Source organism: Mastacembelus armatus, chromosome 8 (genome assembly GCF_900324485.2).
Source record: "Mastacembelus armatus chromosome 8, fMasArm1.2, whole genome shotgun sequence".
Lineage (NCBI taxonomy): Eukaryota > Metazoa > Chordata > Actinopteri > Synbranchiformes > Mastacembelidae > Mastacembelus > Mastacembelus armatus.
This window is the reverse complement of record NC_046640.1, coordinates 17,404,287-17,431,716: the sequence shown is the minus strand read 5'-3', so window position 1 is coordinate 17,431,716 and position 27,430 is coordinate 17,404,287. Positions and strand designations below refer to the sequence as shown.

General features: G+C 40.8%; 3 protein-coding genes across 12 annotated transcripts; 2 read left to right on the top strand and 1 right to left on the bottom strand.

Moving 5' to 3' along the window:
* The first annotated feature begins 736 nt into the window (after nucleotides 1–736).
* On the top strand, nucleotides 737–19,843 carry rhot1a (ras homolog family member T1a). Of its 9 annotated transcripts, none has more exons than XM_026324288.2 (21): nucleotides 737–1,169; nucleotides 6,341–6,399; nucleotides 6,623–6,704; nucleotides 6,903–6,946; nucleotides 7,034–7,087; nucleotides 7,221–7,273; nucleotides 7,367–7,475; nucleotides 8,391–8,492; nucleotides 8,887–8,985; nucleotides 9,226–9,334; nucleotides 9,522–9,642; nucleotides 10,062–10,146; nucleotides 10,296–10,441; nucleotides 10,626–10,726; nucleotides 10,978–11,108; nucleotides 11,281–11,364; nucleotides 11,482–11,604; nucleotides 11,710–11,912; nucleotides 12,949–13,071; nucleotides 15,256–15,354; nucleotides 16,202–17,822. In XM_026324288.2, the coding sequence occupies exons 1-21, from the start codon at nucleotides 1,133–1,135 to the stop codon at nucleotides 16,266–16,268; spliced, it is 2,031 nt and encodes a 676-aa protein (XP_026180073.1). In that variant the 5' UTR covers nucleotides 737–1,132; the 3' UTR covers nucleotides 16,269–17,822. The 9 variants fall into 9 exon arrangements, with proteins under 9 accessions (XP_026180073.1, XP_026180065.1, XP_026180067.1 ...); XM_026324282.2 differs by lacking the exon at nucleotides 15,256–15,354 and adding an exon at nucleotides 18,724–18,858 and having other exon boundaries at nucleotides 739–1,169; nucleotides 17,815–17,956; XM_026324280.2 differs by lacking the exons at nucleotides 15,256–15,354; nucleotides 16,202–17,822 and adding an exon at nucleotides 13,143–13,400 and having other exon boundaries at nucleotides 738–1,169; nucleotides 12,949–13,057.
* Nucleotides 19,844–19,985: 142 nt separating this feature from the next.
* LOC113140476 (uncharacterized) lies at nucleotides 19,986–22,788 on the top strand. The gene is made up of 10 exons (XM_026324299.1): nucleotides 19,986–20,169; nucleotides 20,261–20,338; nucleotides 20,493–20,525; nucleotides 20,941–21,027; nucleotides 21,175–21,272; nucleotides 21,386–21,621; nucleotides 21,721–21,813; nucleotides 21,910–21,996; nucleotides 22,084–22,146; nucleotides 22,325–22,788. The coding sequence occupies exons 1-10, from the start codon at nucleotides 20,014–20,016 to the stop codon at nucleotides 22,390–22,392; spliced, it is 999 nt and encodes a 332-aa protein (XP_026180084.1). The 5' UTR covers nucleotides 19,986–20,013; the 3' UTR covers nucleotides 22,393–22,788.
* Nucleotides 22,463–27,428, bottom strand: c8h17orf75 (chromosome 8 C17orf75 homolog). 2 transcript variants are annotated; one of them, XM_026324297.1, is made up of 10 exons: nucleotides 27,169–27,428; nucleotides 26,777–26,851; nucleotides 26,198–26,323; nucleotides 25,956–26,084; nucleotides 25,735–25,795; nucleotides 25,526–25,645; nucleotides 24,943–25,007; nucleotides 24,724–24,863; nucleotides 24,529–24,632; nucleotides 22,463–24,172 (listed from the first exon to the last, which is right to left on the bottom strand). In XM_026324297.1, exons 1-10 carry the CDS (start codon nucleotides 27,309–27,311, stop codon nucleotides 23,957–23,959), a joined length of 1,179 nt encoding a protein of 392 aa, XP_026180082.1. In that variant the 5' UTR covers nucleotides 27,312–27,428; the 3' UTR covers nucleotides 22,463–23,956. The 2 variants fall into 2 exon arrangements, with proteins under 2 accessions (XP_026180082.1, XP_026180083.1); XM_026324298.1 differs by lacking the exon at nucleotides 26,777–26,851.
* Between the last annotated feature and the right edge of the window lie 2 nt (nucleotides 27,429–27,430).

Genomic DNA, 27,430 nt, shown 5'->3' with positions numbered 1-27,430 from the left:
AAGTGAACATGTTTCATGACACTATGCCAAAAAAAAAAAAAAACCTACGTTTTTAAACAATGAGTAGTTTAAATAAATAAATGCAAATATACACTGAAGTAAGATCAACCAAACTACACATAAGGCATATATTTTAATATATTTTAATATATTTGTTTCTTATTTATCTTACATCTTTGCTACTTCTGGCACTCTGCTGTGTACTTTGCTGTTGCAACAATGCCTTTTCCCCATTGTGGGGCAAATACAGGTTTCTTATCTTATCTTATCTTATGATGGCTTGGTGGTAGCACTGTTGCCTCACAGCAAGAAGGTTATTGGTCGAAACCCATCAGGGGCCTTTCTGTGTGGAGTTTGCATGTTCTCCCTGTGCATGTATGGGTTTTCTCCAGGTACTCTAGTTTACTCCCACAGTCCAAAAACATGTATGTCAGGTTGATTGGTGACTCTAAATTTCCCATAGGAGTGAGTGTGAGTGTGTGAGGTTGTTTGTCTCTGTGTGGCCCTGTGATAAATGTGTACATGTTTAAGTAAAAACAGAGATTTGAAAACTTAATTATTCTACATTTTTTCTATTATTTTTCACTAATGTCACGCATGTGAATAATTGTATTTTTAAATGTTCTCAGAAGTTATATACTATACAATATTTCACAGTGGATGGCATTCACAAACAGGAATCATGAAAGCAGGTGCAGTTCCTTTTCGTGACGCCAGAGGGCAGCATAACGTGTTTGGAAATGTATCTGTCGCTTGTCCTGTGCGGCTTTCTGTAGTTGCCGGGTACTGGAGGTTGGGCATGCTCGTGAAACATCCACTGCGAAATGCTATGCAAGCGCCAAAAAGAATGTGACTAACATGAAATTACAGAGGTATGTGCCACAGACGACTTTTTAAATGACATTTGGGCTGAGCCGATAAGTCGCAAATTGGGAGGAACCGCGTGGAAAACACGAAGGTGAGCGGAAAACGCTCCGTCCGTTTTGTCCTACAAAGGCGCCGGGAGTTTGACAGCGACAGGAACCGAGTGCGCAGGCCTGAGGTTAGGTAAACTGCTGGAGGAGGACGACATCCAGAGGACTACATGCAACAGTAAAGACTGTCCTTTCTGAACAGGGAGAGAAGCTCAAACATGAGAAAGGACGTGAGGATCTTGCTTGTTGGGGAACGTAAGTAGCAGCTGTCTTTAATCCCGAGGTGAATGCTAAAATGCTACTGAAAGAGCTAATGCTACTGCTAACAGATTCACACAGCATTGTGATTACATGGAGAGGTTAGTTTAGTTGGTCTGTTCGGTCTATAATTAGGTTAAGAGTAACCACTCAGTGACAGAAGTTGTAAAATGAACACTAGAATCTATAAAACAGCAAAAATAAAATAATATTTATAGAATCCACAGAACTGAGCAAACAAAAAATACTGCAATATAAAAAAAAGTGCACATGGGAATTGATAATTGCACATACATATTAAAGTATTATTGCACAAGAGTCTAGTGTGTGCCTGTTATTGCACATGACGAGTCTGTAATGTGTGGCTGTTATTGCACATGAAGAGTCTGTAGTGTGTGCCTGTTATTGCACATGAAGAGTCTGTAGTGTGTGACTGTTATTGCACATGAGGAGTCTGTAGTGTGTGCCTGTTATTGCACATGAAGAGTCTGTAGTGTGTGACTGTTATTGCACATGAAGAGTCTGTAGTGTGTGCCTGTTATTGCACATGAAGAGTCTGTAGTGTGTGCCTGTTATTGCACATGACGAGTCTGTAGTGTGTGCCTGTTATTGCACATGAAGAGTCTGTAGTGTGTGCCTGTTATTGCACATGAAGAGTCTGTAGTGTGTGGCTGTTAATGCACATGACGAGTCTGTAGTGTGTGCCTGTTATTGCACATGAAGAGTCTGTAGTGTGTGGCTGTTATTGCACATGACGAATCTGTAGTGTGTGCCTGTTATTGCACATGACGAGTCTCTAGTGTGTGACTGTTATTGCACATGAAGAGTGTGTAGTGTGTGGCTGTTATTGCACATGAAGAGTCTGTAGTGTGTGACTGTTATTGCACATGAAGAGTGTGTAATGTGTGGCTGTTATTGCACATGAAGAGTCTGTAGTGTGTGCCTGTTATTGCACATGAAGAGTCTGTAGTGTGTGACTGTTATTGCACATGAAGAGTCTGTAGTGTGTGCCTGTTATTGCACATGAAGAGTCTGTAGTGTGTGGCTGTTATTGCACATGACGAGTCTCTAGTGTGTGACTGTTATTGCACATGAAGAGTGTGTAATGTGTGGCTGTTATTGCACATGAAGAGTCTGTAGTGTGTGCCTGTTATTGCACATGAAGAGTCTGTAGTGTGTGACTGTTATTGCACATGAAGAGTCTGTAGTGTGTGCCTGTTATTGCACATGAAGAGTCTGTAGTGTGTGACTGTTATTGCACATGAAGAGTCTGTAGTGTGTGCCTGTTATTGCACATGAAGAGTCTGTAGTGTGTGCCTGTTATTGCACATGACGAGTCTGTAGTGTGTGCCTGTTATTGCACATGAAGAGTCTGTAGTGTGTGCCTGTTATTGCACATGAAGAGTCTGTAGTGTGTGGCTGTTAATGCACATGACGAGTCTGTAGTGTGTGCCTGTTATTGCACATGAAGAGTCTGTAGTGTGTGGCTGTTATTGCACATGACGAATCTGTAGTGTGTGCCTGTTATTGCACATGACGAGTCTCTAGTGTGTGACTGTTATTGCACATGAAGAGTGTGTAGTGTGTGGCTGTTATTGCACATGACGAATCTGTAGTGTGTGGCTGTTATTGCACATGAAGAGTCTGTAGTGTGTGCCTGTTATTGCACATGAAGAGTCTGTAGTGTGTGGCTGTTATTGCACATGAAGAGTCTGTAGTGTGTGCCTGTTATTGCACATGAAGAGTGTGTATTGTGTGGCTGTTATTGCACATGACGAATCTGTAGTGTGTGCCTGTTATTGCACATGACGAGTCTCTAGTGTGTGACTGTTATTGCACATGAAGAGTGTGTAGTGTGTGGCTGTTATTGCACATGACGAATCTGTAGTGTGTGGCTGTTATTGCACATGAAGAGTCTGTAGTGTGTGCCTGTTATTGCACATGAAGAGTCTGTAGTGTGTGCCTGTTATTGCACATGAGGAGTCTATAGTGTGTGACTGGTATTGCACATGAAGAGTGTGTAGTGTGTGGCTGTTATTGCACATGAAGAGTGTGTAGTGTGTGCCTGTTATTGCACATGAAGAGTCTGTAGTGTGTGGCTGTTATTGCACATGAGGAGTCTGTAGTGTGTGCCTGTTATTGCACATGAAGAGTCTGTAGTGTGTGACTGTTATTGCACATGAAGAGTCTGTAGTGTGTGCCTGTTATTGCACATGAAGAGTCTGTAGTGTGTGCCTGTTATTGCACATGAAGAGTCTGTAGTGTGTGGCTGTTATTGCACATGAAGAGTCTGTAGTGTGTGCCTGTTATTGCACATGAAGAGTGTGTATTGTGTGGCTGTTATTGCACATGACGAATCTGTAGTGTGTGCCTGTTATTGCACATGACGAGTCTCTAGTGTGTGACTGTTATTGCACATGAAGAGTGTGTAGTGTGTGGCTGTTATTGCACATGACGAATCTGTAGTGTGTGGCTGTTATTGCACATGAAGAGTCTGTAGTGTGTGCCTGTTATTGCACATGAAGAGTCTGTAGTGTGTGCCTGTTATTGCACATGAGGAGTCTATAGTGTGTGACTGGTATTGCACATGAAGAGTGTGTAGTGTGTGGCTGTTATTGCACATGAAGAGTGTGTAGTGTGTGGCTGTTATTGCACATGAAGAGTCTGTAGTGTGTGGCTGTTATTGCACATGAAGAGTCTGTAGTGTGTGACTGTTATTGCACATGAAGAGTCTGTAGTGTGTGGCTGTTAATGCACATGACGAGTCTGTAGTGTGTGGCTGTTAATGCACATGACGAGTCTGTAGTGTGTGCCTGTTATTGCACATGAAGAGTCTGTAGTGTGTGGCTGTTAATGCACATGACGAGTCTGTAGTGTGTGCCTGTTATTGCACATGAAGAGTGTGTAGTGTGTGGCTGTTATTGCACATGAAGAGTCTGTAGTGTGTGCCTGTTATTGCACATGACGAGTCTCTAGTGTGTGACTGTTATTGCACATGAAGAGTGTGTATTGTGTGGCTGTTATTGCACATGACGAATCTGTAGTGTGTGCCTGTTATTGCACATGACAAATCTCTAGTGTGTGACTGTTATTGCACATGAAGAGTGTGTAGTGTGTGGCTGTTATTGCACATGACGAATCTGTAGTGTGTGGCTGTTATTGCACATGAAGAGTGTGTAGTGTGTGCCTGTTATTGCACATGAAGAGTCTGAAGTGTGTGCCTGTTATTGCACATGAAGAGTCTATAGTGTGTGACTGGTATTGCACATGAAGAGTGTGTAGTGTGTGGCTGTTATTGCACATGAAGAGTGTGTAGTGTGTGGCTGTTATTGCACATGACGAATCTGTAGTGTGTGGCTGTTATTGCACATGAAGAGTGTGTAGTGTGTGGCTGTTATTGCACATGAAGAGTCTGTAGTGTGTGGCTGTTATTGCACATGAAGAGTCTGTAGTGTGTGGCTGTTATTACACATGAAGAGTCTATAGTGTGTGGCTGTTATTGCACATGAAGAGTCTGTAGTGTGTGGCTGTTATTGCACATGAAGAGTCTTCTATGAATGCACAACCTTTTCTTGGGGGGGGGGGGGTAAACAGTCCATGAGCGGTGTCTTTCATGATACTTGCAGCCCTATTCCTGCACCGACTGATGTAAATATCATGGAAAACTGCTGCTCTGCAGACCTAATTACCTGTCTGCAGCACAGCAGATTTTGTCCACCACAGTGACACATGATGTGAGGCCCTCTTGAGCCTCTTTAGGAAATACAGCCGTTGGTGGGCCTTTTTATCTTATCTAGTCTGGTTGCAGCTGAACATATCATGACACTCAATCTACTACTATTCATAATAATAAAATAAAATAAAATCTGAGGACCATTTGAGTTTACATAATACAGTTTAATAGGCTCCAGCAGATCCTCCTGACCCTGGTTAAGGAATAAGTGGGTATAGAAAATGGATGGATGGATAATACAGTTTAACAGTAACCTCCAGGTGTAAATGGCTAAGTGGTTCACAAAGAACTGTGTAGCACAATATTTATTACAGGCTTGTTATTTTGGACTCGAGATGCTGGATCCAGCTACTATTTGGTGTTCATAACTTGCCTAAATGATTCATCACTCCTAGCTATTTGACAGAGATACATGGTATTTTAAGCAGCATTTTATGGGAAAATGCTCTTGGTTACAAGGTTTTGATCTTGCCATGGGTTGAGGGCAGAAATCAGGCAAAACAGCAACAGGTCTAATCCTGACAAACCATGTTTTTCCTGTAGCATTTGTTCTATGTAATGCGCGTGTTGGCAGTGCTATTTATATTTTAGTTGTGGCTGTGCAGGATGCCACGTTAGATGAGCTGTTACTGACGGTTCCAGAGAGACGTGCAGCTATGTGCCAGTTTCAGTGTTGTGAAGTTCAGTGGAGCACAGTTTGTGGGGTTTCTCAGCTGTCCTGTCAGGGCAATGAGAGGCAAGTGTTAGTGCAAACCAGGCCTGCAGTTATCACTTAAATATAATGACTGTTTTCACTATTGATTGACATAGATGACTGTATCTTCAGTTAATTTTTCTTACATTTTGTGACTTTGAAAATAGTGAAAACTTTGCATCATGATTTTTTAGAGCATAAGGTAGTTTCACTTTACAGTGATATAAAATCAATACATTCTCAAATTTGTTGGAACTAGTCTGTCATTTTTTCTTATAAATGACTAATGAATAAATAATAATCATAAAATAGTTAATTTACTGTCAGTAAATGAAAGGATTTAATTGTTTAGCTGTAATAAAAATTACTTTATCAGTTAATGTGGTGGCACACTAGTAGCTTGTGAAAACTGGAGTTAGAGTAATATTTTCATCATTGTAAATGCAAAAGCATTTCTCATTGGAACCAAAGGAAGGGCCCATGGAAGTTGTAGAGATAATGCATTGATAAAATATTAATAAGGCAACTTAACTGCTCACCATGTTGTTTTCTACTGGAATTTGTTAGGTGTTTGTTTAAGAATTGTGGCCCTTGACAACTAACTTTTACTCCTCTTAGTGACCCTTCTGTCTTCCCTGTCACTTAACACATAATATAATGTCCCATGTAAATGAACTATGGTCTGTAAAAGACATGTGCTGTGTCAGATTGTAATAGAAGTGTTTTCCTGTGTCCATGCAGCCAAGGTCGGGAAGACATCACTGATTATGTCCTTGGTCAGTGAGGAGTTTCCTGATGAGGTATGTGCCAACAGCCAACCATAGAGGAGTTGACATCATCCTGGTTGCTGTGTAGTTTACTCACACATCCTGACTGTATATTTCTGTGTAGGTTGGACAGTTAATACTGTAGTTTTGACTGTTGTTTAGAGATTAACGTGTGAAAATTATTAATATTCAAGGCTTTTGTAGTATTAGTAAAATTTTCTTCTTGTTCACATTTATATCATTTGTCACCTTCCAGGTTCCCCTCCGAGCTGAGGAGATCACCATCCCAGCTGATGTCACCCCAGAGAGGGTCCCCACACACATTGTGGACTATTCAGGTAAACCTGCCTTGACTAAACACACATGCACAAACAAACACATTCATGTTATGCCAGTTGAAGGCATTTTTAAACTGAATAGAACTGGCTAAAGTCCAATCTAAGACTTAATTAATGATAATGGTGTCAGCAGAAGTAAATAGTGAGGCTTGATTAAATGTGAAACACTGCACTGATTTGCCTCTTTGCATTTTTTAGAAGCAGAGCAGTCAGACGAGCAGCTGTATCAAGAAATATCCAAGGTTAGTTTGATGTATTTTTATCTGCTGTTGTTTTATACATCCCATGTATTATATGTATCACAAGCTAATGTTGGTGTTTGCCTATAGGCGAATGTTATCTGCATAGTTTACTCAGTCAACAACAAGAAGTCTATTGAAAAGGTGAGAATGTTTCTGTTTCTGCTTTGCATTGTATGTCCAGAATTTGAAACATGACATACTGTGATTATGTTAGTGATCACAAATCTGTGGTTGTGGTCAATGTTGGGCTGGATGTTGTGTTTTTGTCCTCTAGGTGACGAGCCATTGGATTCCCCTCATAAATGACAGAACAGACAAGGATAGCAGGTGTGTGAACAAATACTCATATTGGCGTGGGGGCAGACAGAAAATGTTAATGGCAGGTATAATGTGGTAACAAATGGCTTTACTAAATGGCAGGGTTCCACTGATCCTTGTGGGAAACAAATCTGACTTGGTGGAACACAGCAGCATGGAGACCATCCTGCCAATCATGAATCAGTACCAGGATATTGAGACCTGTGTAGAGGTAAGAGATCAGCGCAAACACAATAATGCTTAAAACCACTGTTTGGCTTCACTGAGGCAGGGCTGTTTAAATGCCAGAGTGATAAAGCACTTGTAAGTGATGAAGTGGCAAATGAAATATGAAATGCTGATTGAAAATTCAATACAGGCTGTGACTGTCAGAGTGAGGCAGGCTGTATGCAGGACAGATGGGTCCCCAGCTCCTTAGAACTGCAGTCCAGCTCCTCACTCCACTTACACTCTGATGAAGTGATTGATAGGTTTATATTCCTGAGCCCTGCACTCTGAGGCCAGTGCCTGCTGACTGATTGACCGTGAGTGTGTTGAGAGGGAGCTGGCCACGGTCTGCATTACTGTTTAATTCAGATTTCCCTCTGTCACATGAGACTGCTCAGCCATGCTTTCCTCAGCTAGATCAGTTACAAGGTTAAAGAAGGAAATAAGGAGGACGTGAGGGAAGGCACATACACAGAGTGAAGTCACACCAGGGTTTTTCTGTTCTCTGTTCAACCAGGTCTACTTTTTACTTAGGTAGAAATCACGGTAGAAATCACAGTAGAACACTTTACATACTCTGTTATTGAAAGCCCTGCATGTATTATTAATAATAATGCATTGTATTTTACAGTATATCTCCATCATTGGGATTTTAAGTCATCTAGTACACTATTTTCCACTGGACTGTGGTGAAGTACAAGTATTAAATAGCATCAAATTAAATATTCAAGTACCAACAATCCTCAATAACTCAAGTACAGGGCTTGAGCAAATGTACTTAGCTTCTATAGGGAGGTGCAGAGTGTAATAGAAAACCATTCAGGTTTGTGAAGATGAGTTTGATATCTGCTGATAATTTTACTCAGAAGTTGCTCTTGCTCAGGATGTTCACACTCACAGGTGGCCTCTGTGTCCTCAGTGCTCTGCCAAAAACCTGAAGAACATCTCTGAGCTGTTCTACTACGCCCAGAAGGCCGTTCTCCACCCAACAGGACCCCTGTACTGCCCAGAGGAGAAGGAGGTGGGCTATGTTCTGGGAAGTGTCTTTATGAATCAGCATAGACAACACCAGGACCCTGAACCTGAGGAAGCTAAATTTGATTTTTTTTTTTTCATCAGAAATTTTATTTACACCTGTGATTTTCCTACTGTCACATCAAACTCTCTGCTGTGAGAGAGATTTGTTTTGAAGTACTGAGTAATAAATGAAGTAGGCTATGACACAATTCAATGCACCGTATTCATAATGATCCCCAATAATGACCTGATAAAGTGCATCAGTTATTAGCCAATCTGCAGTTTTTTAAATTGTCAATATAAAGTTTGTCATGCTAGAATAAAAATGATTGGTTTGAAGTAGTAGTTAGTGCGTTAATATGAAACCAACTGTATTAATCCTTTTTTCTGTGTTACAGCTGAAGTCTTCTTGTATTAAGGCTTTAACTAGGATCTTTAAAGTGTCTGATCTGGACAATGATGGCATCCTTAATGACAATGAGCTCAACTTCTTCCAGGTAATGATTTTCACTCATCAGTCTCACTGTCAAAACCTTTTTCATGACTACATGAGGGCTTAGAAGTGAGGATGCTTACAATTCCATTACTAGTTCAACTTGAAGCATTGGCTTAGTGTTGTTTTTCAGGAACACTGCTCGACTGGTTTGAGGAAGAGGTTTTAGACCTGAAGCAAAGTTGTTTTTCTTCCTACACAAGTTCTTTTGGGTTAATTAATTGCTTGTTGTGTATGTATGTAGAGAACGTGTTTCAACACACCACTGGCACCTCAGGCCTTAGAGGATGTGAAGAATGTGGTCAGGAGGAACATGACAGATGGAGTAAAAGACAATGGACTCACACTCAAAGGTCTGAAACTCTCCTGTTTTTTGTTTACATATTCCTCCTCTTTTAAGACTTACCCTTCCTCATGCCTCTTCAATGGTCTCCATTTTCTTCTAATTTCTGGGCTCATTCTTTTCAGACAGTGACAATCACTGTGACTAACTCTCACTGCTGACTCCATCTCTTCTCCTGCGTCCGTCCTTTATCGCAGGTTTCCTGTTCCTGCACACCCTCTTCATACAGAGAGGTCGACATGAGACCACTTGGACTGTGCTGAGGAGGTTTGGTTATGATGATGACCTGGAGCTCACCCAGGAATATCTGTTCCCAATGTGAGTGCATCCCAGTGACATTTATGCTTTTTACTTTTGAATTCAAAAGGCACAGTGGGTACAGGAAGGAGGTAGATGTCTAAACAGAGCTTCTACTTTGCTCAATCTGCTTATTTGCAGAACATTTTGGTGTAGATAGTGTTTTATGGATTTGTAGAACTCAACATTTTTTAGAACATTAACATACAGTGTCTTAATGTGATAATCTGTAGTCATATTGATGCCTTGTTCCTCATATTGATGCTTTGTTCCTCATTTAAAATGACTTTGATTTGGTTATCTTTATGACCTGATGAGAAGTTGTTTATTTTGTTTATGTTGTTTGAAGGCAGTGTCAGATATTTGTGATTCCATGATCCCTGTCCTGTGCTTCACAGCTTTCTCATCTATTCATGTTTGTGTATCTCCATTTATTGCAGGATAAAGATCCCTCCAGACTGCACCACAGAGCTTAACCACAATGCTTACCTCTTCCTTCAGAGTGTCTTTGACAAACATGACAAAGTTAGTGATCACACATCTTGGTTCTTTGTTGTAGAACATACATGCATCTGGTTTTCATTTTGATTAATATTTTAGACTATTACTGTGTGCTAAGTCAATTCACAAAAACCTCATGCTTTTGATGCATTTCATATGTGTCTGTGTTGCAGGACAGAGACTGTGCTCTGTCGCCTGAGGAGGTGAAGGACTTGTTCAAAGTGTTTCCATACATGCCCTGGGGCCCAGACGTCAACAACACGGTTTGCACTAACGATCAGGGATGGATCACATACCAGGGATACCTCTCTCAGTGGACGTGAGTGTGGGACGTTTCTATAAATACACACACTTGCCTCTGATTCAGTTTGATACAACCTGAATGTATTCACTGTAGACCATATATGTACATCACACATGTAGAGCACAGTGGTCATCTGATAAATCAATGTAAATGTTAAAAACATGTTGGACTCATCATGACTTATGGCTTATTGTGGCAGGTTAACAACATATCTTGATGTACAGCGTAGTTTGGAGTATTTAGGTTACCTTGGCTACTCTATCATCTATGAACAGGAGTCCCAAGCAGCTGCCATTACAGGTAAGAGTTGGCAGTTAAGTTCACCTCTGTTACATAAGCTGTGTTTTTACATAAGCTGTAAATAGCAATAGGCACATTTGTGTTCAGAATAAAAGTGCCATACCACTAATCAGTACCTGTACAGTTCTTTTTGTGTTTAGTATCTTTTAAATGGAGTTTGAGATTTGCTTTTTATTAACTGTATTAAAAAATGCAGGATTTCTGCATGTTTTCATTGTTCATGAATCTTCTTGCCTTTCTTGTTCTTTCAGTCACACGTAACAAGCGCATTGATCTGCAGAAGAAACAGACCCAGCGCAGTGTCTTCCGCTGCAACATCTTGGGGGCGCAGGGCAGCGGGAAGAGCGGCTTCCTCCAAGCTTTCCTGGGCAGAAACCTGCAAGTCAGTGGAATCATTGCTGCAAAAATGCATTTATATCATATCTCAAATGGGATTTAAAAATTGGCCTTATTTTGAAGTCTTGTTTGTTTATTAGTGGACAGGTGAGAGCTCATAAACATGTAAATGGCCTTAATGGGTGTTTGTTATTGACCTTGCTTATTTGCCATCACAGCAACAAAGGCGGATTAGAGAAGACCACAAGTCCTTCTATGCCATCAGCACGACCTATGTTTATGGTCAGGAGAAATACCTGCTGGTAAGTCATCTCATCATCTGCTCTTTGGATTAGTGGTGGATCATTTCTGAAAACATTAATCCATCCATATGCACTCACTGTCTTTACATGTTCTCCATGTTGTCTGTACTCTAAAAGCTCCATGAGGTGATGCCAGATTTTGACTTCCTGTCAGAGGCAGACCTAACCTGTGACGTGGTCTGTCTGGTGTATGACATCAACAATCCACGCTCTTTTGAATACTGTGCCAAGGTGTATAAGGTGTGTAACTGACATGTGTTTCAGAAGACAGAAAGATGCTCATGAGGTGCACATGGTTTGCTTTCTACAGTCTAACTAGTTACACCACCTGCTTGTGTTCTGCAGCAATACTTCATAGACAGCAAGACACCGTGTGTGGTGATTGCTGCCAAGTCAGACCTGCATGAAGTGCGGCAGCACTACAGCCTCTCGCCACACGAGTTCTGCCGTAAGCACAAGCTCCACCCGCCCCAGCCGTTCACATGCAACATGACCAGTGCGCCCAACAAAGACATCTACACTAGACTTACCACCATGGCCATGTATCCGTGAGTATTATACCTCTGACACCTTTGTGAGTTCTGCATCTTTGTCTACCTTGCTGGTCTTTTCTATTGAGTGTGTCTCCACTCTCTCCTTTGGATGCATGTATCAGGGTGGGCTCTTAATAATCAGCAGAAAAATAAAACACCAGATATCATCTACATGCTATATGAGTCAAATCTGCTAGAAAAGTTAAAATGTTGTCTCATTAGGTTGAATACTAATGCTAGAGTCAATCCAAACAAACTAAATGTGTGTGTGTGTGTGTGTGTGTGTGTCTGGGCAATTGTGCAAATGCCATCTTGAACCTTTTTTAAGGTCAATCCATTAACTCTTATTGGGTGCCAGGGTGTCTTAGCTCATCAAAGCTCTCTGGTCAATTTAGATTAGATTAATTAAAAGTCAGTGTGACCATTAAATCTAATTTTATCAGGCCAGAAATCCTTTCATACCATATAAATCTGTCTTTTTTATTTTTGTGAAACTGTCTTAACTTGGATTAGATCAATCTGTGAGCAAAAGTAAGACTGATTTAGTGATACAGACATGTCCAAAGTGTCTTGGTGAGTCATGGTCTGGAAATGAGATATCTTGTTTGCTGTTGGTGGTTTAAAACTTTACATTCATAAACTCGACATAATTTACAGTATGTGGTGGAATGAAGTCAAAGAAAGTTCACAGTAGTCAGATAAATATTAGGATTTTCATTTTGAAAGCTTTTGCATTTTGTTATACATGTTCCACCCTCAAAAAGTTTCCTTTTGTTGTGACTAGTCCTTTATTTCTTTGTGGTTGTCGTCTCCTTGTGTCACTTTGTGTTTGTTCTCATTTGAGCTTTAGACTTTGAAAGTTCATGGTAGATGTGTCTGTCTTTTTTGGTTGGTTAAAGTAGGAATTGCAGCAGTGCAGATTCCATGTCAGATGTTTAGGCTAGAGGTTTTTATCTGCCTGGCTTAAGCCTCCTCTTCCTGTATGTGTTTTTTGGTGTGTGTTGTCTTTGTATGGTGGTGAAAACACGCATTTTTGTGTGTCTTTCCACAGCCACTCCCGTCTCCGCTGCATGTGTGCCTGCAACAGGTGCACATATTGCCTGTGTCAGAACCTCCTCAAGTTGGAGCTGCTGCGCAGTATTAAGGCCCAAGTCTGCAGGGTCGTTTTCAACAGGTTCATTCATAGAATAAGATCTAGTGTTTTAACATAGACTCATTCCTCCACTCTGTGTCTTTCATCCTCAGGCTGGACCTCCAGGATGGGTCACACAGAGGCTCCTTTTTCACCTAAGCTCTCTAACACTGGTCGTAGTGACAGCTCCTCTGCTTTCCTTCCGTGTTAGGTTTACACTGCATATCTGCTGCAGGGAACAAGGTTAAATCTTTACTGTCATGTGTCCCATCTGGGACTTCCTGCTGGGGACCTTTATTTCGTAGCAGGCTCCTGTTTGCCCTGCAAAGGTCCATGGCAGCTTTATGTAATTAGCCACAATAGGGTTCACCTGTTCCCTATTTAGCCAGGTGACTTAGGGTATATATACCTCCGGCTATCCTTGGTTCGCTGCCGTAGAATTGACGAAGTTATATGGTTTGTGTCACGAGAAGATTCTCTCAGCTTTATTTTTCTTACCCTGGCTGCACTTACCGGTGACTGTCCGGCCGCCACCAACGGACCTGTCTCCTCCCGATCGACCTCCTCACCACACAGGAGTCTCCACGCTGCGGACCGTCGCCTCTCACCGGCAGACCTGCCTTCACCGGCCTATGGCTCGTTAGGGGTCCCTCAATGCTTTCCAATTGTCTTAGACTCGCCCCCAACTGCCCGGTGGTACTCGCCGTGTGCGCTCAGCAGCAGCCTCCTCCGTCCCTGTCCGATGCATCAGTTCCATCGCATGAGATCTCAAGTCCTCAGCCTGATTCTCCAGTCCCGCAGTCTCGGTGCCAGCGACGTCTCTGCCATACAGGGTCCAACCCAGCTCTCGCTATCCTGCCTGAGTCCAGGCCAGGCAGGATAGCGACTTTGGACTGCTTCTCTCCCACCCACGATGTGGCTCCCGTCCCCAGTACCTCCGTGAAACCCTCCCAGGTCACCCCTACAACCTGGGGTTTTTCTAACTTTGGTTTGCTGCCCGAGAATTGACGAAGTTACATGGTTTGTGTCACGACATTATTCTCTCCCCTTTATTTTTCTTACCCTGGCTGCACTTCCCGGTGACTGTCCGGCCGCCGCCAACGGACCTATCTCCTCCTGATTGACCGCCACACCACACGGTGCTTCAATCTTCCCAGCACGGCACGTCGGCCGCCGTGAAGACATCACTCTCCGCCTTGCAACGATCGCCGCTTCGGTCATCACCTGCCGGTTTCCCCCCTTTCTCCAGTGACTGCCACGTCACTGCCACCAGCCTCCTCGGCCAACACCGGCCCGGCTCCTTCCCTAGAAGGGAACGTCACATCGGGGATAACCGCCCCGGCTGCCGGCATCGTCGATCATCACCTGATGGATCACCTCACCTTCCCATCTCACCCTGGGATCACTACTCCCCAGCTAACCAGCTGCAGCCAAGACTCATCTCTCTTTTTGAGACGCTTTTGTTCTAGTTTTTACTTAATTTAAATAAAGCACTGTATCCAGCATTTGGGTCCTACGCTCTCCTTCTTTCCCACACCCACACTTAACATTTACCTTGCACAAAAATATATTTTTGTGACACCTATAGCCTTTCATCTTTGTTGCTGAATTTTCATCATTTTGGGGAGATCAACCCTTTTTATCCTTTGCTGCTGTAACTACTTTACTTGTAACTGCTCGGTTATGATCGGTGTCAACAGAAGCTTCCAACAAATCTGAATTGTCCCTGTCTCTCCACTGACTTCCGCCACTGTTGTTGCTCTCCCACATGTTTGTTTCTATTGGTGTGTGGGTCAATAGTAAAAGATTTCAACATGTAATGTTGAACATAACCTTCGTGCTTCATCAGTAGGTTGATACTATTCATTAACCCTGGAGATGACAGTTGCACACTGGGACTCTAGAAAAATGTAGTTTGCAGCCCTAATGATTTTGAATTGTCTGTCATCTGTCAGTTATTTCACTAACAAAAAAAAAAAAAAAGGGTGATCTTTGGACTGCACTCTGTTCAGCAGGCAATCGAGAATACACAGAATAGTCACCAAATACGTAAATAAAACAGATTATATGGCAGTCACTGGATCACTGAGTAACAGACAGGAACTTTGAAAACATGTAGTTTTACATTCAAACCAAAAATGACTTTAGTTGACCTTTGGCTTTAATCACTTCTGTTAAGTAGCTAAAACATGTTAGTCACTGTTACTTTCTCGGTCTTTGCTCCAGCCCCAGCCAACCCACCTGCTCCCTGCACAGTGTGACACAGCGAGGTGTGACTGTGCTGTGCCAGCTAACATGCAGGCTGCTAGCCAGGGAGGTAACAGTGTGGCAGAGTGTGTTTGGAAAATGCATGAAGTTGTTTGCTTGTGCAGTGCAAGCATAACTCCTAATACTGACCCCAATACATAACACAAACAATTCAGCATTAGAGAAACTGTGAATTGGAAACACTTCCATTTAATTCAGTATTTTCATAAATAATTTTTTATATCTTGGATAATTTGACTATATATTTATGAAACTAGCTGTATGTAAGCTTATAATGCTGTAACATATAACTATTTAGTCATCATTAATACTGATTATATATTAAGACCCGTTCCAAAGCACTTAAAAATAAAGGTATTTTAAAGTTGTATAGTAAATGAGTCATGGTTTGCAGGTGTGAATTTATACAATAACATGATAATGATCTAAAACTCCCCTGTGTGTTTGCCCCCTCCTGTCCTGCAGTGGATATGCAAACAGTAAATCTTGACTAACAAACATATTTGCATACAAAATGCTTCATTCAAACTGAAAAGCTCATTCTTCATTTCTCATTGGCACAAAACTTCAATTATCTAAAATGTTTTATTGATTACAATTTTTTTTTTCCCTGTGTCAGTTTGTCTTCACTTTCATTCTTAAGACTGAGGTCTGCACCCGCAGGAGACATTTTATTTTGAAATGCATCACCCTGTGCATATCCTAAAGTGAAAGCACTGTTGACTGGCTCTCCTGTGGGTTTAGACTTCTTTCATTTTGTTTTAACACACTGATGTGAAAAATCAAAATGTTTTTCTTTTATGTTTACACTGATTGTATTAGTGACTCTACCAATCACCCTATCATTTCATACAAATTTTCCTATCTTGTGTTTCACGTCTGTATTTTTCCTTCCACTCTACAGGTCCTCATACACATGTTTTTGGCTGCCCCTCTTCCTCTTCCTCTTACATGTTTTCTCCCTGTGCTAACTTGCTTGCTGTTGTCATTGCATGGCTCACTCGTTGTCCACCTCCCTCTTGGTAACCAAGGTTTTTCCATGTACTCACGCCTGGGTATGGGTTTCTCATCTGTCCGTCTCTACAGCACAGAGAGCTTGGTCTTCCAAATATGACGGGGAGGTTTCCCTGTTTATAGCGTTGAACTGGGCGGTAGTCTGTGATGTATTTGCTGATTTTGGCCGATAAGAGATTTTTTTAAGCACTAACCTGCTGGGAAGGTGTTCATGGACTGAGGCAGGGCTACATACTGTGGTGCTGCAGCACTAACCGTTGTGTTGATGCCTTTTTCACCTCTGATGCTATTAATAGTATGACACTTAACAGGTCAGCCCTGGTAGTATCAGGGGCCAACACACCACATTAAAATGCCCAACATGTTTTCTAAAGAGTGGGTTGGTTTGCTGGGTTGTGTTGTTTTTGTTTTAGCATGATTTCAGTTTGCATTGTAAAAGTGCAAGTCCCTGATTTGTACTAACTGATCAAAAAGGGAAATTCACGACAGCTGGCAAACTATCTGTAAAATATAAAGGACATTATCAGCAAAAGAGAACATAAGAAACAAAAACAGGGAAACTGTCAAGATGTAAAGAATTTCAAAGGAAACTCTGAAAATCACTTGTTTTTAAATGTATCTCACCTGGTGACAAACAGATCAGTAACATTTCAGATCTGGCTTCCACGTGGTGTAGAGTCTGTATATGTCCTGTGTGTGTAGTTCTTCACTGGTTGATGTGTGCAGTGACATCTAACCAGGTACAGTTGCAGTAATGGTCAAGATGGTTTCAGGGTTTGTGTGGTGATTGGCCTGCTTTTTAGGTGGGCAGAGCTGGGTGACTGTGATGGATCTAGTACCAGAGATAGTGTGAAATAAGTATTTTGGTATTACTATTAACATTAAAAAAAAAAAAATTTCATCTAAACTAAATTTCACTTATCCTAGAGAAGTATGAGCAGTGCGGCTAAGAAACAAAATGAGCTGAATCTTATTCAATCAACTCCCATCGACATAAACAGTATGAAGCTTTGGAGTAAAATATTAGTATTGTGTTTATGTTTTCTCTCAGCTCTAAGTTTGGATAGTAAATATTCAGATGAAATAACTAATCACTCAGTTCACTCAGTTCATCATAAAACAATCAGCAATTTTAATATCTGATCACTTGTTTTGACAGTTTCAAATTTTACACGTGTAAATGAAATTTCTCTAGTTTCAGCCTCTCAAATGTGAATATTTGTAGGATTTCACATAGTCTGCATTGACACTAAATATCTTTTGTGTTTAGATTGTTTATCTAAGAAAATAAGACATTTGAAAACACCATCCTAGTCTCTTGAAACCTTTAATTGACATTTTAACCTTGTTTGGTTATTTAAAAGATTAAACGATGATCACTAATAAGCAGATTAATTGCTAATGAACACAGTCAATAGTTGCAGCCCCAGTTAATATTATATCAGTGTCACCTAGCTCTGCCTACTGTATTTGAGTTTGTGTGTGTGTGTGTGTGTGTGGAAGACTGCTGTCTGGGTGGAGGTTATGGAGGGGCTGCCTGCTGTCAGAGGAGGATTTCATCCTGATGCAGCATGTTTCAGCTATCTCCAGCGTAGAGGGTCCATCTTTATAAAGGCCTCTGCAGAGCAGCTCATTCTTCGGACAGGTAAAGGTGAAGAAAAGGATGTTATACTGTGTATTCTACATGTGGATGGACAGGGGACTGTGTGTCATTACAGGTGTGGTAATAGGTAGAAAAAAGTTGTTAGGTCATTATTCACTTTTGTGCCCTTGAGGGTTGTAGAGTCATTTATTGGAGTCTTTGTTTAAAAGCTGCTTGAAAGAGTTAGAGTAGAGTTGTTAGAGCAGATTGTCATTTGGGTCTTTCTCTGCTGCTGCTGGAGTACCAGGGTTTCAGTGTGAAGCAAATCAGTAATTCATGGTTTTGATTTAGAACAAATGATCACCCTATAGATCATTTGGATTTAACATGGCGTTATTTTAATATTGGACTGAGATATACTGAGGATATACAGTACAATGTTTGGGTGTAGGCTGTAAAACACCTCTTGGGCTTTACAGTTTTAGTTATCCATTAATTATATTTTCTGATTTTCTGTCCCAGTGTGATTAGAGTAGTTGTTTCTTCTCTTTCCCTCTTTTCCTTCTTTCTTCTCCTAAATGTTTTGTTTTGGTCCTGTTCCCTAAACCAACGCTAAACCAAATGCCAAGAGAAAGCATGTGTTCCTGTTTAAAACTGATATTATAGGATATTTGTTGTTTAGTGGTCCAAGCACATGACTTTTTTTGTCATTTGGCAACTGCTGTGGTTTTACAAATTTCAAAATAAGGCACTACAGCACTCATTGCATTATATTTTGCAGCATTGTTCCCCTCACCTGCTCCCTGTCTGTCTCTGGCTTCTTCTCCCAGGCACATGGCTCAGGCTGACCTGAAGAACTCAACTTTCTGGCTGAGAGCAAGTGTTGGTGCTACAGTGTTTGCTGTGCTGGGCTTCGCCATGTACAGAGCACTTCTCAAACAGCGGTGATCACACAGCATGAGACGGCTACTTCCTCCCACAGTCCCTCTGTTGACTCCCCTCCTACCTGAAAGACTCAAAGACTGGCTGACCCAGTAGGTCCTTTGCCTCAGACCCTAACTCCATCTCATCCTCCTCCAACAATGTGACACAGGCAAGATCGAAATTAGTTAAATTATTGGTACATTTTATATGCATTTAAAACGTTTTTTATGTTGCAGAAAGGGAATAATCACATTTAAATTGTCACTTGTCCACCAGTGAATTAATAAATGCTGACATCTGTTGGTAGTCTAGGTTAGATCAGGTTCTAGTAGTCACTGAAGTTTTCAGCTGCTCTAGTGCTTTGTGTTTTTCTCAGGTCAGTGTTATTAGTTAGATGGTTGGAGGTCAGAGGCAGCCATACTCAGAAACACCACAAAGGGACTTGAATCTGTTTATAGGTTTGTATATGCAGTATATTAAGTATGCACGTATTCCTCAACAATTTTAAAACCGGACCCTAGGCAGGATCACAAGCAACACCATGAGGTGTTATGACAAAGAGCGCTACATTTAACATTAGAAAGGTCATGGATGTCAAGCAGTTATTAATTTTGTGTGTTAATTTATTAACCAATTTCTTTGTTTTCTTGTCTGTTTTGAGTGCACCGCATGAAACTGATGGAGGGATTTACATTTTCCCGGTATTTTTGTATTTAGTATTATAAAATCTTTCCTAAAGGTGTATCAATTATTGACTTTAAGCTTTTGTTTTTATTTTTTTTTTGTTTTTCAATAGAGCTTTGTCCCCCATATTTTTATGACTTTAGATGCACCATGGAGCAAAAGACTATTAACAGCCATTCAGCACACCTCCCCCACTTTAATACTATGAAAGTGTTTTTTGTCATTCTTCTCTTTTTCAACATTTACAGTAAAGACCTGTGTGATGTGGTACAGCCATATTTGTGTTAAAGGGGGAGATGAAAAAGGTTTTAAATATCTGTAATAAACAACATTTACACCCGTCCATGTCATTATGTTCGTGTGTATTTGAAGACCAGTTATTAGAGTCAGCCATGTCAAAATTAGATGTGTGAAAATTAACACAATGTCATTTATGTGGGCAACTGGACTTCTGTGAGCATTATAGAGAAGTGGGTAAGCGATATGGTGGTGAATGATACTGTTCTCATTTCATGAGGAGGAAGTCACACCATCTACACAGGTGGGTGGAATTAAAACCACTTGTAAACTGTGTGAAATATCTTATAACCTATAACTTGACCAACATGTCTGTCGACGGGACTAAGTTATTGTTTGAAGGCTTTCTGCAGAAAAGAAAGGATACTGTGGTAAGTAACAAACTTTTTATTTGTGTCTGTTTAACGTGCTAATACAAAGTGACTTGAATAATATTCATCAGGGTATTTTTTCTCACTGTAGAAAATACGATGGACAACATATTGGTTCAGGCTTCAAAATACTACCTTGTTCTTCTATACAAAGAGGAATGGCAGCGCTGTAAGTAGGCATTTCCTGTTATATAAATCCACATTAGCAATCTGTATTCAGCCTCAAGTACAAAGTATGGGAGCAATAGAAATTGAATTAGAAAGTTTTTTCTTCTTCTAAAAAGATCTCTGTAAATCATATGATGACATCGTTTTCTTTACAGTCACACTTGAGAGGCATTTACTACATTTTCTCAGTAAGTCCTCCATTTATTACAATAGCTATATGAATAACTGCTCTATATTTAAGTTTCTGTATTGTAGCTATGCATACTGTGGAGCTTACTCATTGATCCTATTTCATACTACTTTATTATTTAGAGAATTTTCAGTGCTAAGCTACTTTTTTCTGTTTTTTTTTTTTCAAGAGCTAGTTAATCTGCAAATACAGAAAGTTAATAAGCAACAAAAAATGTTTATTATTAGAAATTAAGCTTGTCGTTAGTACATAAAGTAGTTAATTTAATATTACACAACATTATTATATCAATTATTATAATTTGACAACATATATTATGCTGTATATGTGTGTACACAAAGTGTGTTCTTGCTACATTTGCTTTCTCTACTGTTCGTGCAGATTTATGACCTTGTTTTGTTTCTATCCACCAGGTGCAGTCAGTACGAGAGGTCCAGAGAGCCAGCAGTAGGCGCTTTATGTTTGAGATTATCATGACAAATGGAAAGAGAAAAATGTTGGTGAGTCACCCGTGGGGTTTTGACTGTTCTCCTTTGCTGTAGGCTGGTAAATCTGCTAGTTCTGAGTGCAACAGGTCTGGTATCAAGGTCCAGCTTTAACCAGAACCTGTTGACTTTTCCTCCAATCTTTTGTCTGTATGTGTGTAGGCAGCAGAGACAGCAGCTCTCAGAAAGGAGTGGGTCGGACACCTGTGGCGGGCCATGCATCTCTCAACCTCTAGGGTCCCAGAGTCCGCAAGCACAGAGTAAGTACGACAAAGATCTTTCCCACCGTATCAGACCTGAACTCTAGCTGAAACAATCCAGCCTTTGGTCAACTGGACTTTAATTGTGACCACGGACTTCCTCTTCTCATCAGCCTCGAAGTGTGTGAGCTGCAAAAGAGAATGAGCAGCTGTGCATCCATGTGCGCACACAGTGACATCGTGGCAGAGCTGCTGCCCGCCCGGCCCCTCTCTGCCCCTGCTCCCACAGGGCACATCCACCATGAGACCAGTAACACTGACTCCGTCATCTGCCTGTTTCAAGAGCTGAACAGTGAAGAGGCCACGTACCAAAATACACTGCCAACCTGTGACTACCCGCATCACAGTGGTGAACTTTACATCAATTTGCATATTTGCAGTTTCATGTCATTTTTGTTCACCTCATTGGTGCCTACGTCTTGAACTGAGTTGTTCTTTCTATTTTCAGGTGGCAGTCACAACAGTCTTCAGTGGTCTGGTGGGCTAAGCAATTCAGAGGACAGTCATGAAGGAGACTATGATGTTTTACCAGTTAGAAAAAGTAAATATACTTTAAATTATCCATCTAAAATAACATACCATGCAGTATATTTGTGGTTAAACTGGCCCTGTAACATGTAATGATGTGTGTGTGCAGAGTTATGTGAGATGAACATTTCAACAGAGATGGATGAGCACGTGTATGATGTCCCGCTCTCATACAGGAGGGCTGAGGAAGATCCAGGTACATTTTTTTTTAGCGTACACTGGTTACACTAATATCATAAACATGTTTGATGTTTGGAATAAGTTTGTTTTGATTCCATTTCAGACCCAACAGAGAACATCTACGATGTACCAAGCTCTCTTTTGAAGAGGATGGATCACACAGAAGGTAACTCCTGCTTTATGGTACTGTCACTGCTCACCATTACGTGTCTTGATCTTCTTTGTGCTTTTAAGTCAATCACTGTTGCCTAAATGTCCACAGCACATTTGCAGCAGATAGCATTTTATTTTTTAATCTGTAAGTGTAAAGTCTCAGCCGTTTTCTTTGTGGTTGCATGAACTAGCACCAGGAGGAAATCTGCTGGAGGACATGTCATATCAATGTGAGGACAGCTGCGACGGATTGGAGTGAAGCTGCAGTTACCAAGTGTAAATAATGTGTGCTGCCCTTGTTAAACCTTTCACATGAACAAGCCACACCATAGAGGCTCAAATGTGGAATTTATTTTAGCTCCCTCTGTACAAGACCGAGCACCACATAGTCTAACAGCTTAACTGAAGAGAACACACTGTACAGAAATATCTACACGTATGTGCAGTCAGAGACACATTATTGTTCATAACAGAAGTACTCATTTACATGTCACCTGGTTCACAGTTTAAAAGTATACACCACAAAGATTGATATTGCTGTATTTCACAATTTTTAATACACTTTGGACTAGTTTTCATGGGGATGATCTGAGCGTGGTTCTAAAACCCTTAAGGATTTAATAAAGACAATAAAAGGTAGGCATGCTAACATTTACTCTGCTATATCATCTACTTTTGTTTTATTTATTTAAATTTGTAGTTCACTGCAGAAAATTATTTTTCTGTGAATATTAATATTGTAGAACATTTTAAACTACACAAATGTTTAGGAAATGTAGTGAGTGACTGGTCACATAGTGCCCAGTTTGTTCTTGCAAACTCTTGAGCTGGTGGATGCTGTGAAGATGTTTCTACACAGAAAATAATTTGCACTATTATACACAATATATCCAAAAATTACAGCCTATCTGCAACACTGCATTCTCAAAGGAGAATTAAACAGACATCTAATATTACTTAAACAACCAGTAGGTACATACAGCAGCAGTGTTCATTTAATAAAAAAAATACAGTATGCAGGTCAAAGAAATGTGTTAAATGTTGAAATGTCTTGGAATGTCTGAAAACACAATGCTTATATAAGAAGCAATACATAAAAGTCATTTGTGCATACTCAACATGTTTTTTCTCAAAAAAAAAAAAAAAAAAAATTAAAGATACAACAATATTTGGACAAATAGATAAATCTGCTCCAGTGAGCACAAGCTTTAGTTTGGATCAGTTCTGCATTGTGATCATTGTCAGCAAAAAACTAATAATATTTGGTTCATAGAATAGTTATATTCACACACACAAAACTGCAAAAAGGAAACAATTAGCAAAAGTGCCACTAAAGATCTACATGGATCTTCACATTTATTTTTTTAAATGTCAATTCACCTTCACTGAGGTCTTTGCCCTACAATTCAATTAGGAGCTGATCTTAATTGTTAAGATAAATACAGTGATGTTAATGAAACAATACACTGTCATTACCCAAACAAGCAACTCATTTGTTGAGAAAAGTTGTTTAACTTCTTAGTGTTACACTGTACATATTCCAGATCTAACCACCACTCTTCTATTTGAGAAGTAGCAGTAGTGCAGGGAAATGTATGTTTTCAATGTATATCCTAATCCTGAATCAGCTGTAACAGCTGGCAAATTAAAAATATGCTCTCTGTCAAATTTTATCTGGCTATTTGATATTTGACATAGGATGTAGTGCTTGATTTAGAATGGTACTTGGTTATCTGCTTTGTGTCTGATAGAGCAGTCTCTCTCACCACCAAAAGTAAAAGTATGTAAGTGTTACATCGTAGAGTTAAATGTTGTAACGTACATCAGGCCTGGGCTTGGGACTGTTCCCTGAGGAACTCCTCCAGGACAGTAATAATGCTGCAGGCTTCAGGCAGGTCACTGTGCTCCGCCCTGGCATTCTGCAGCAACACATCCCCATTTCCGCAGCCTTGTAGGAACTGGCAGCAGCGAAACAGGGCGTAGTGACTCATTTCCGCCTGCCGCACAAAGCGTTTCAGGCTGTTCATGTCCTGGATGGCCTGCAGAGTGGGAGTGTTTGTTGACAGAGAGGAAGTAATGAGATGAAAAAAGAGAAGAGGTTAGGATATAAGAAAGAACCAGGAGAGTCTAAGTACGTTAACTGCATGTGTGCTAACAGAAAGTAAGAGCTATAGTACAGAATTTCTCAATCCTGTGGGCTAGTGGGAGATTTCTGATAATGATTTGGTTTTGAAATTTGTAGCTGCATTAGTGGCAGGGTAATGGCAATATCTGATCTTCTGTCCACCACTTTGGTCGTGACAGTACAGACATTCATGCCTCTCTCAGAATAGGTTTTGGTAACAGTCATGAAACTCTGTTGTAGATCATTTATGTGCACAATATGTTTTCTCACCTTAAGTTTAAAGTTCTCTAGGATCTGTCTGAGTAGGAAGGGATTACAACGTTCTGCAGCATTTAAAAAAGCCTGAATCCAGTCATCACAGAAACGATTACTAACTGGAGGGAGAAAACATATTTGTTAGACCTAAACTTTATAGACAAACTAAATATTTTTCTTTATCAAAGCATGTCTTGGAGCATCACTTGCCAGTGTTCAGAAGAGTAGGTGGGCTGGTAGAGCAGTCTATAATCAGGTCAGACTGTGCACCCTCTGCAATAGCCTTACAAAGAGAAGCTGTTGTGGTCTCTTGCTGGGACAGACCCTGCAAACTGGCTGCTTTAATGAACCTGGAACAACCGGAATAGAACATCAGACAAACCGTTCTCCATGAAAATCCACTACAGACAGGCACTGTTAGTAACTCACCTAGACACATCAGCCTTGGTCTTCTCGTCTGAGTTTATGACCTCCACATGTGTGTGACTCAGAGCCTGTATGGAGAAAGTCTAGTGGTTGGAATACACTGTTCTGCAGCAGGTGTATAAGGTGCATACATGCAGAATTTGAGTAATAACAAAATACTGTAAGTTAATTGGATTCCATCATTTTAATACATAGGAAGGGACACTCCTTCCACACCCCCACCCCCCCCATACTTTTTTCCAATAGCTATTTGGAAAAAAGTATCTTTAGAGAAACAATTACAGAGGCAGTGACTGAAATTTAAAAATTTAATTTCACAGTCACCAATGACAGTGCAAACAATTGTTTTGACAGAGTCTCTAAATCAGCTGCCACAAGTAAGTGGTTTGTGGTCATGGTTATAATGACATTGTCTTGAGGTTAAGTGAAAAGTATCTGCACACTCAATCTGTGCATGTAGCATTTGTCCATCATGAAATAATTATTACACAGACCAGAATGGGCAGATCCCTTCCAGCTCATTGTGTGATATAGCTTAATCACAGGATCTGTATTGGACATAATCTAGTGGTGAAAAATGACTCACAGCATGAAGCAAGAAGCTGATGTTGTTCTGGACCAGCTGCACCACTCGATAAATGTGCATCACAGACTCCTCGTACCACCGGCTCAGATAGGGACGGACCTCTGTCTCAAGGTTTTGCAGCTGACACACACATACAGGGACAGAACGATCTTGCATGAAATGTAATGACAAATACACAACTTCATTACACTGTTGTCATATTGTCTTACCTCTGGGGTTTGCAGGCTGCTGTGCAGGCCTTGGACATATTTATCAAGCTCTAATCTGAATGTTTGTTGAGTCAAGGAATTGGAACTATTGTTGACTTCTTTGTGCAAAGATGCAATGATGTAGAAGCACTACACTCACTATGTTTGAAGTAATGCTTGACATCTTGGAAGATGCTTGCAGCTTAGGTTGATTTGATGATACCACTTGTGCAAAAGGATATAAGTTCAGTCCTTTTTCAGAGCCCCCCATAAAGCAGATTACATATCCATTTCCATCAGCATCGGGCTGTTCAGGAGACCTTTCCTGCTCCAAGAGACAGCAGTAGCATCCAACTGCCTGCTCTGGGATACTGGAAAGAGTAAATTAACGTGTTTGTGCTAACCAACAAACTTATTTTGTTCACATCTGGCCAAGAACATAATGAGTGTTAACAATGCAAGGTTGTATATGTATATTTATTACCTGAGTTCCACTGTAGCGATATTGCCCATACCTCCAAGCAGGGCTCCTTTGCTCAGCCGTCTTGAAATATAGGTCCGCAACTCAGGTTCTGCCTCTGATGGCAGGCTGCTGTCGATTAGTGTCAGGCTATGGGCAGAGAGACAGTATAGATAAAAGCAAGCAGTGTAGGCGAGAAGAAATTTGGAAGGCAGTTGAGTCAATGGAGAGGTGATGGAGAAAGCTGATGACCATAAGCCATATCCAACACACTACTGAGTCACATAGCTATAACTGTGCCTTTCCCTCTTGGATGTCAAAACACATCACTCAGATAGGAGACACACAGCCACTGTTATCTAACAATGTACCTAGAGATTAAAAGTTTGTCATTCACTCTTTGTCATGTCGACTTGACCTAAAGACCATGTAGCTCAGCAGCAAAGCAATGACCAGTCAGAACAAACTCATGAATGAAAACAGGATTGATTCTGTGTTGATTTCTGGTGGCAGCTCGTGGATACACCAAAGCACAACACTGAAAGCCAAAGAGAAACGACGACTGAGAACAAGAAGCAGATGGTTGGATGGCTCCGTTGTTACCTAAAGTCATCCTGACTGGTTGTAGAGTCAGCTCGTCTCTGGTTCCATGCCACATTTTCCCCAGTAGCCTCAGATCTAAGACAATTGACAGTTTACTCAGCACCTGGTTAGGTTTTAATGTACATATGTGGTTTTGCTGTCAGCAGGTTCAGGAACAGGTGACTGCAACAACTGCAGAGTGCTTTAGGGTAAGAATCATAAAATACATAAGGATAAAAAGGATACACACCACTACTTGTTTTTTCCTGGTCGTGTTGATAAAACAATTATCCAGAATAAAATACAAGCAAACGTTAAAAACTATTATTACATTATAATAACAACCCTAACACTCGATGTAACACTCCCCACAAACTTCTATTATTTATTCCAAAACAAAAGTGAGCCATTACCTTGTGCCTTGGTAAAGATAGATGGTGTAGTAGCAGTTCAGCTGGATTTTCTGGCTGTATCCAGCGATTTCTTCGCTGTCAAAATCATCTCTCTCTTCCACGTCGATCGAGTCTTGGAACGATGAGGTTTGGGAGGTAAACATGATCCCGCTGCTGCCACACTGGCCCTGTGTTGGTGGTTATTTAGCTGTAGAGAGATATATTAGTGGTGTTTCAGGGTGACTGGCTGAAAGGGCTATGCTTTATGTGCCTATTGCGCATG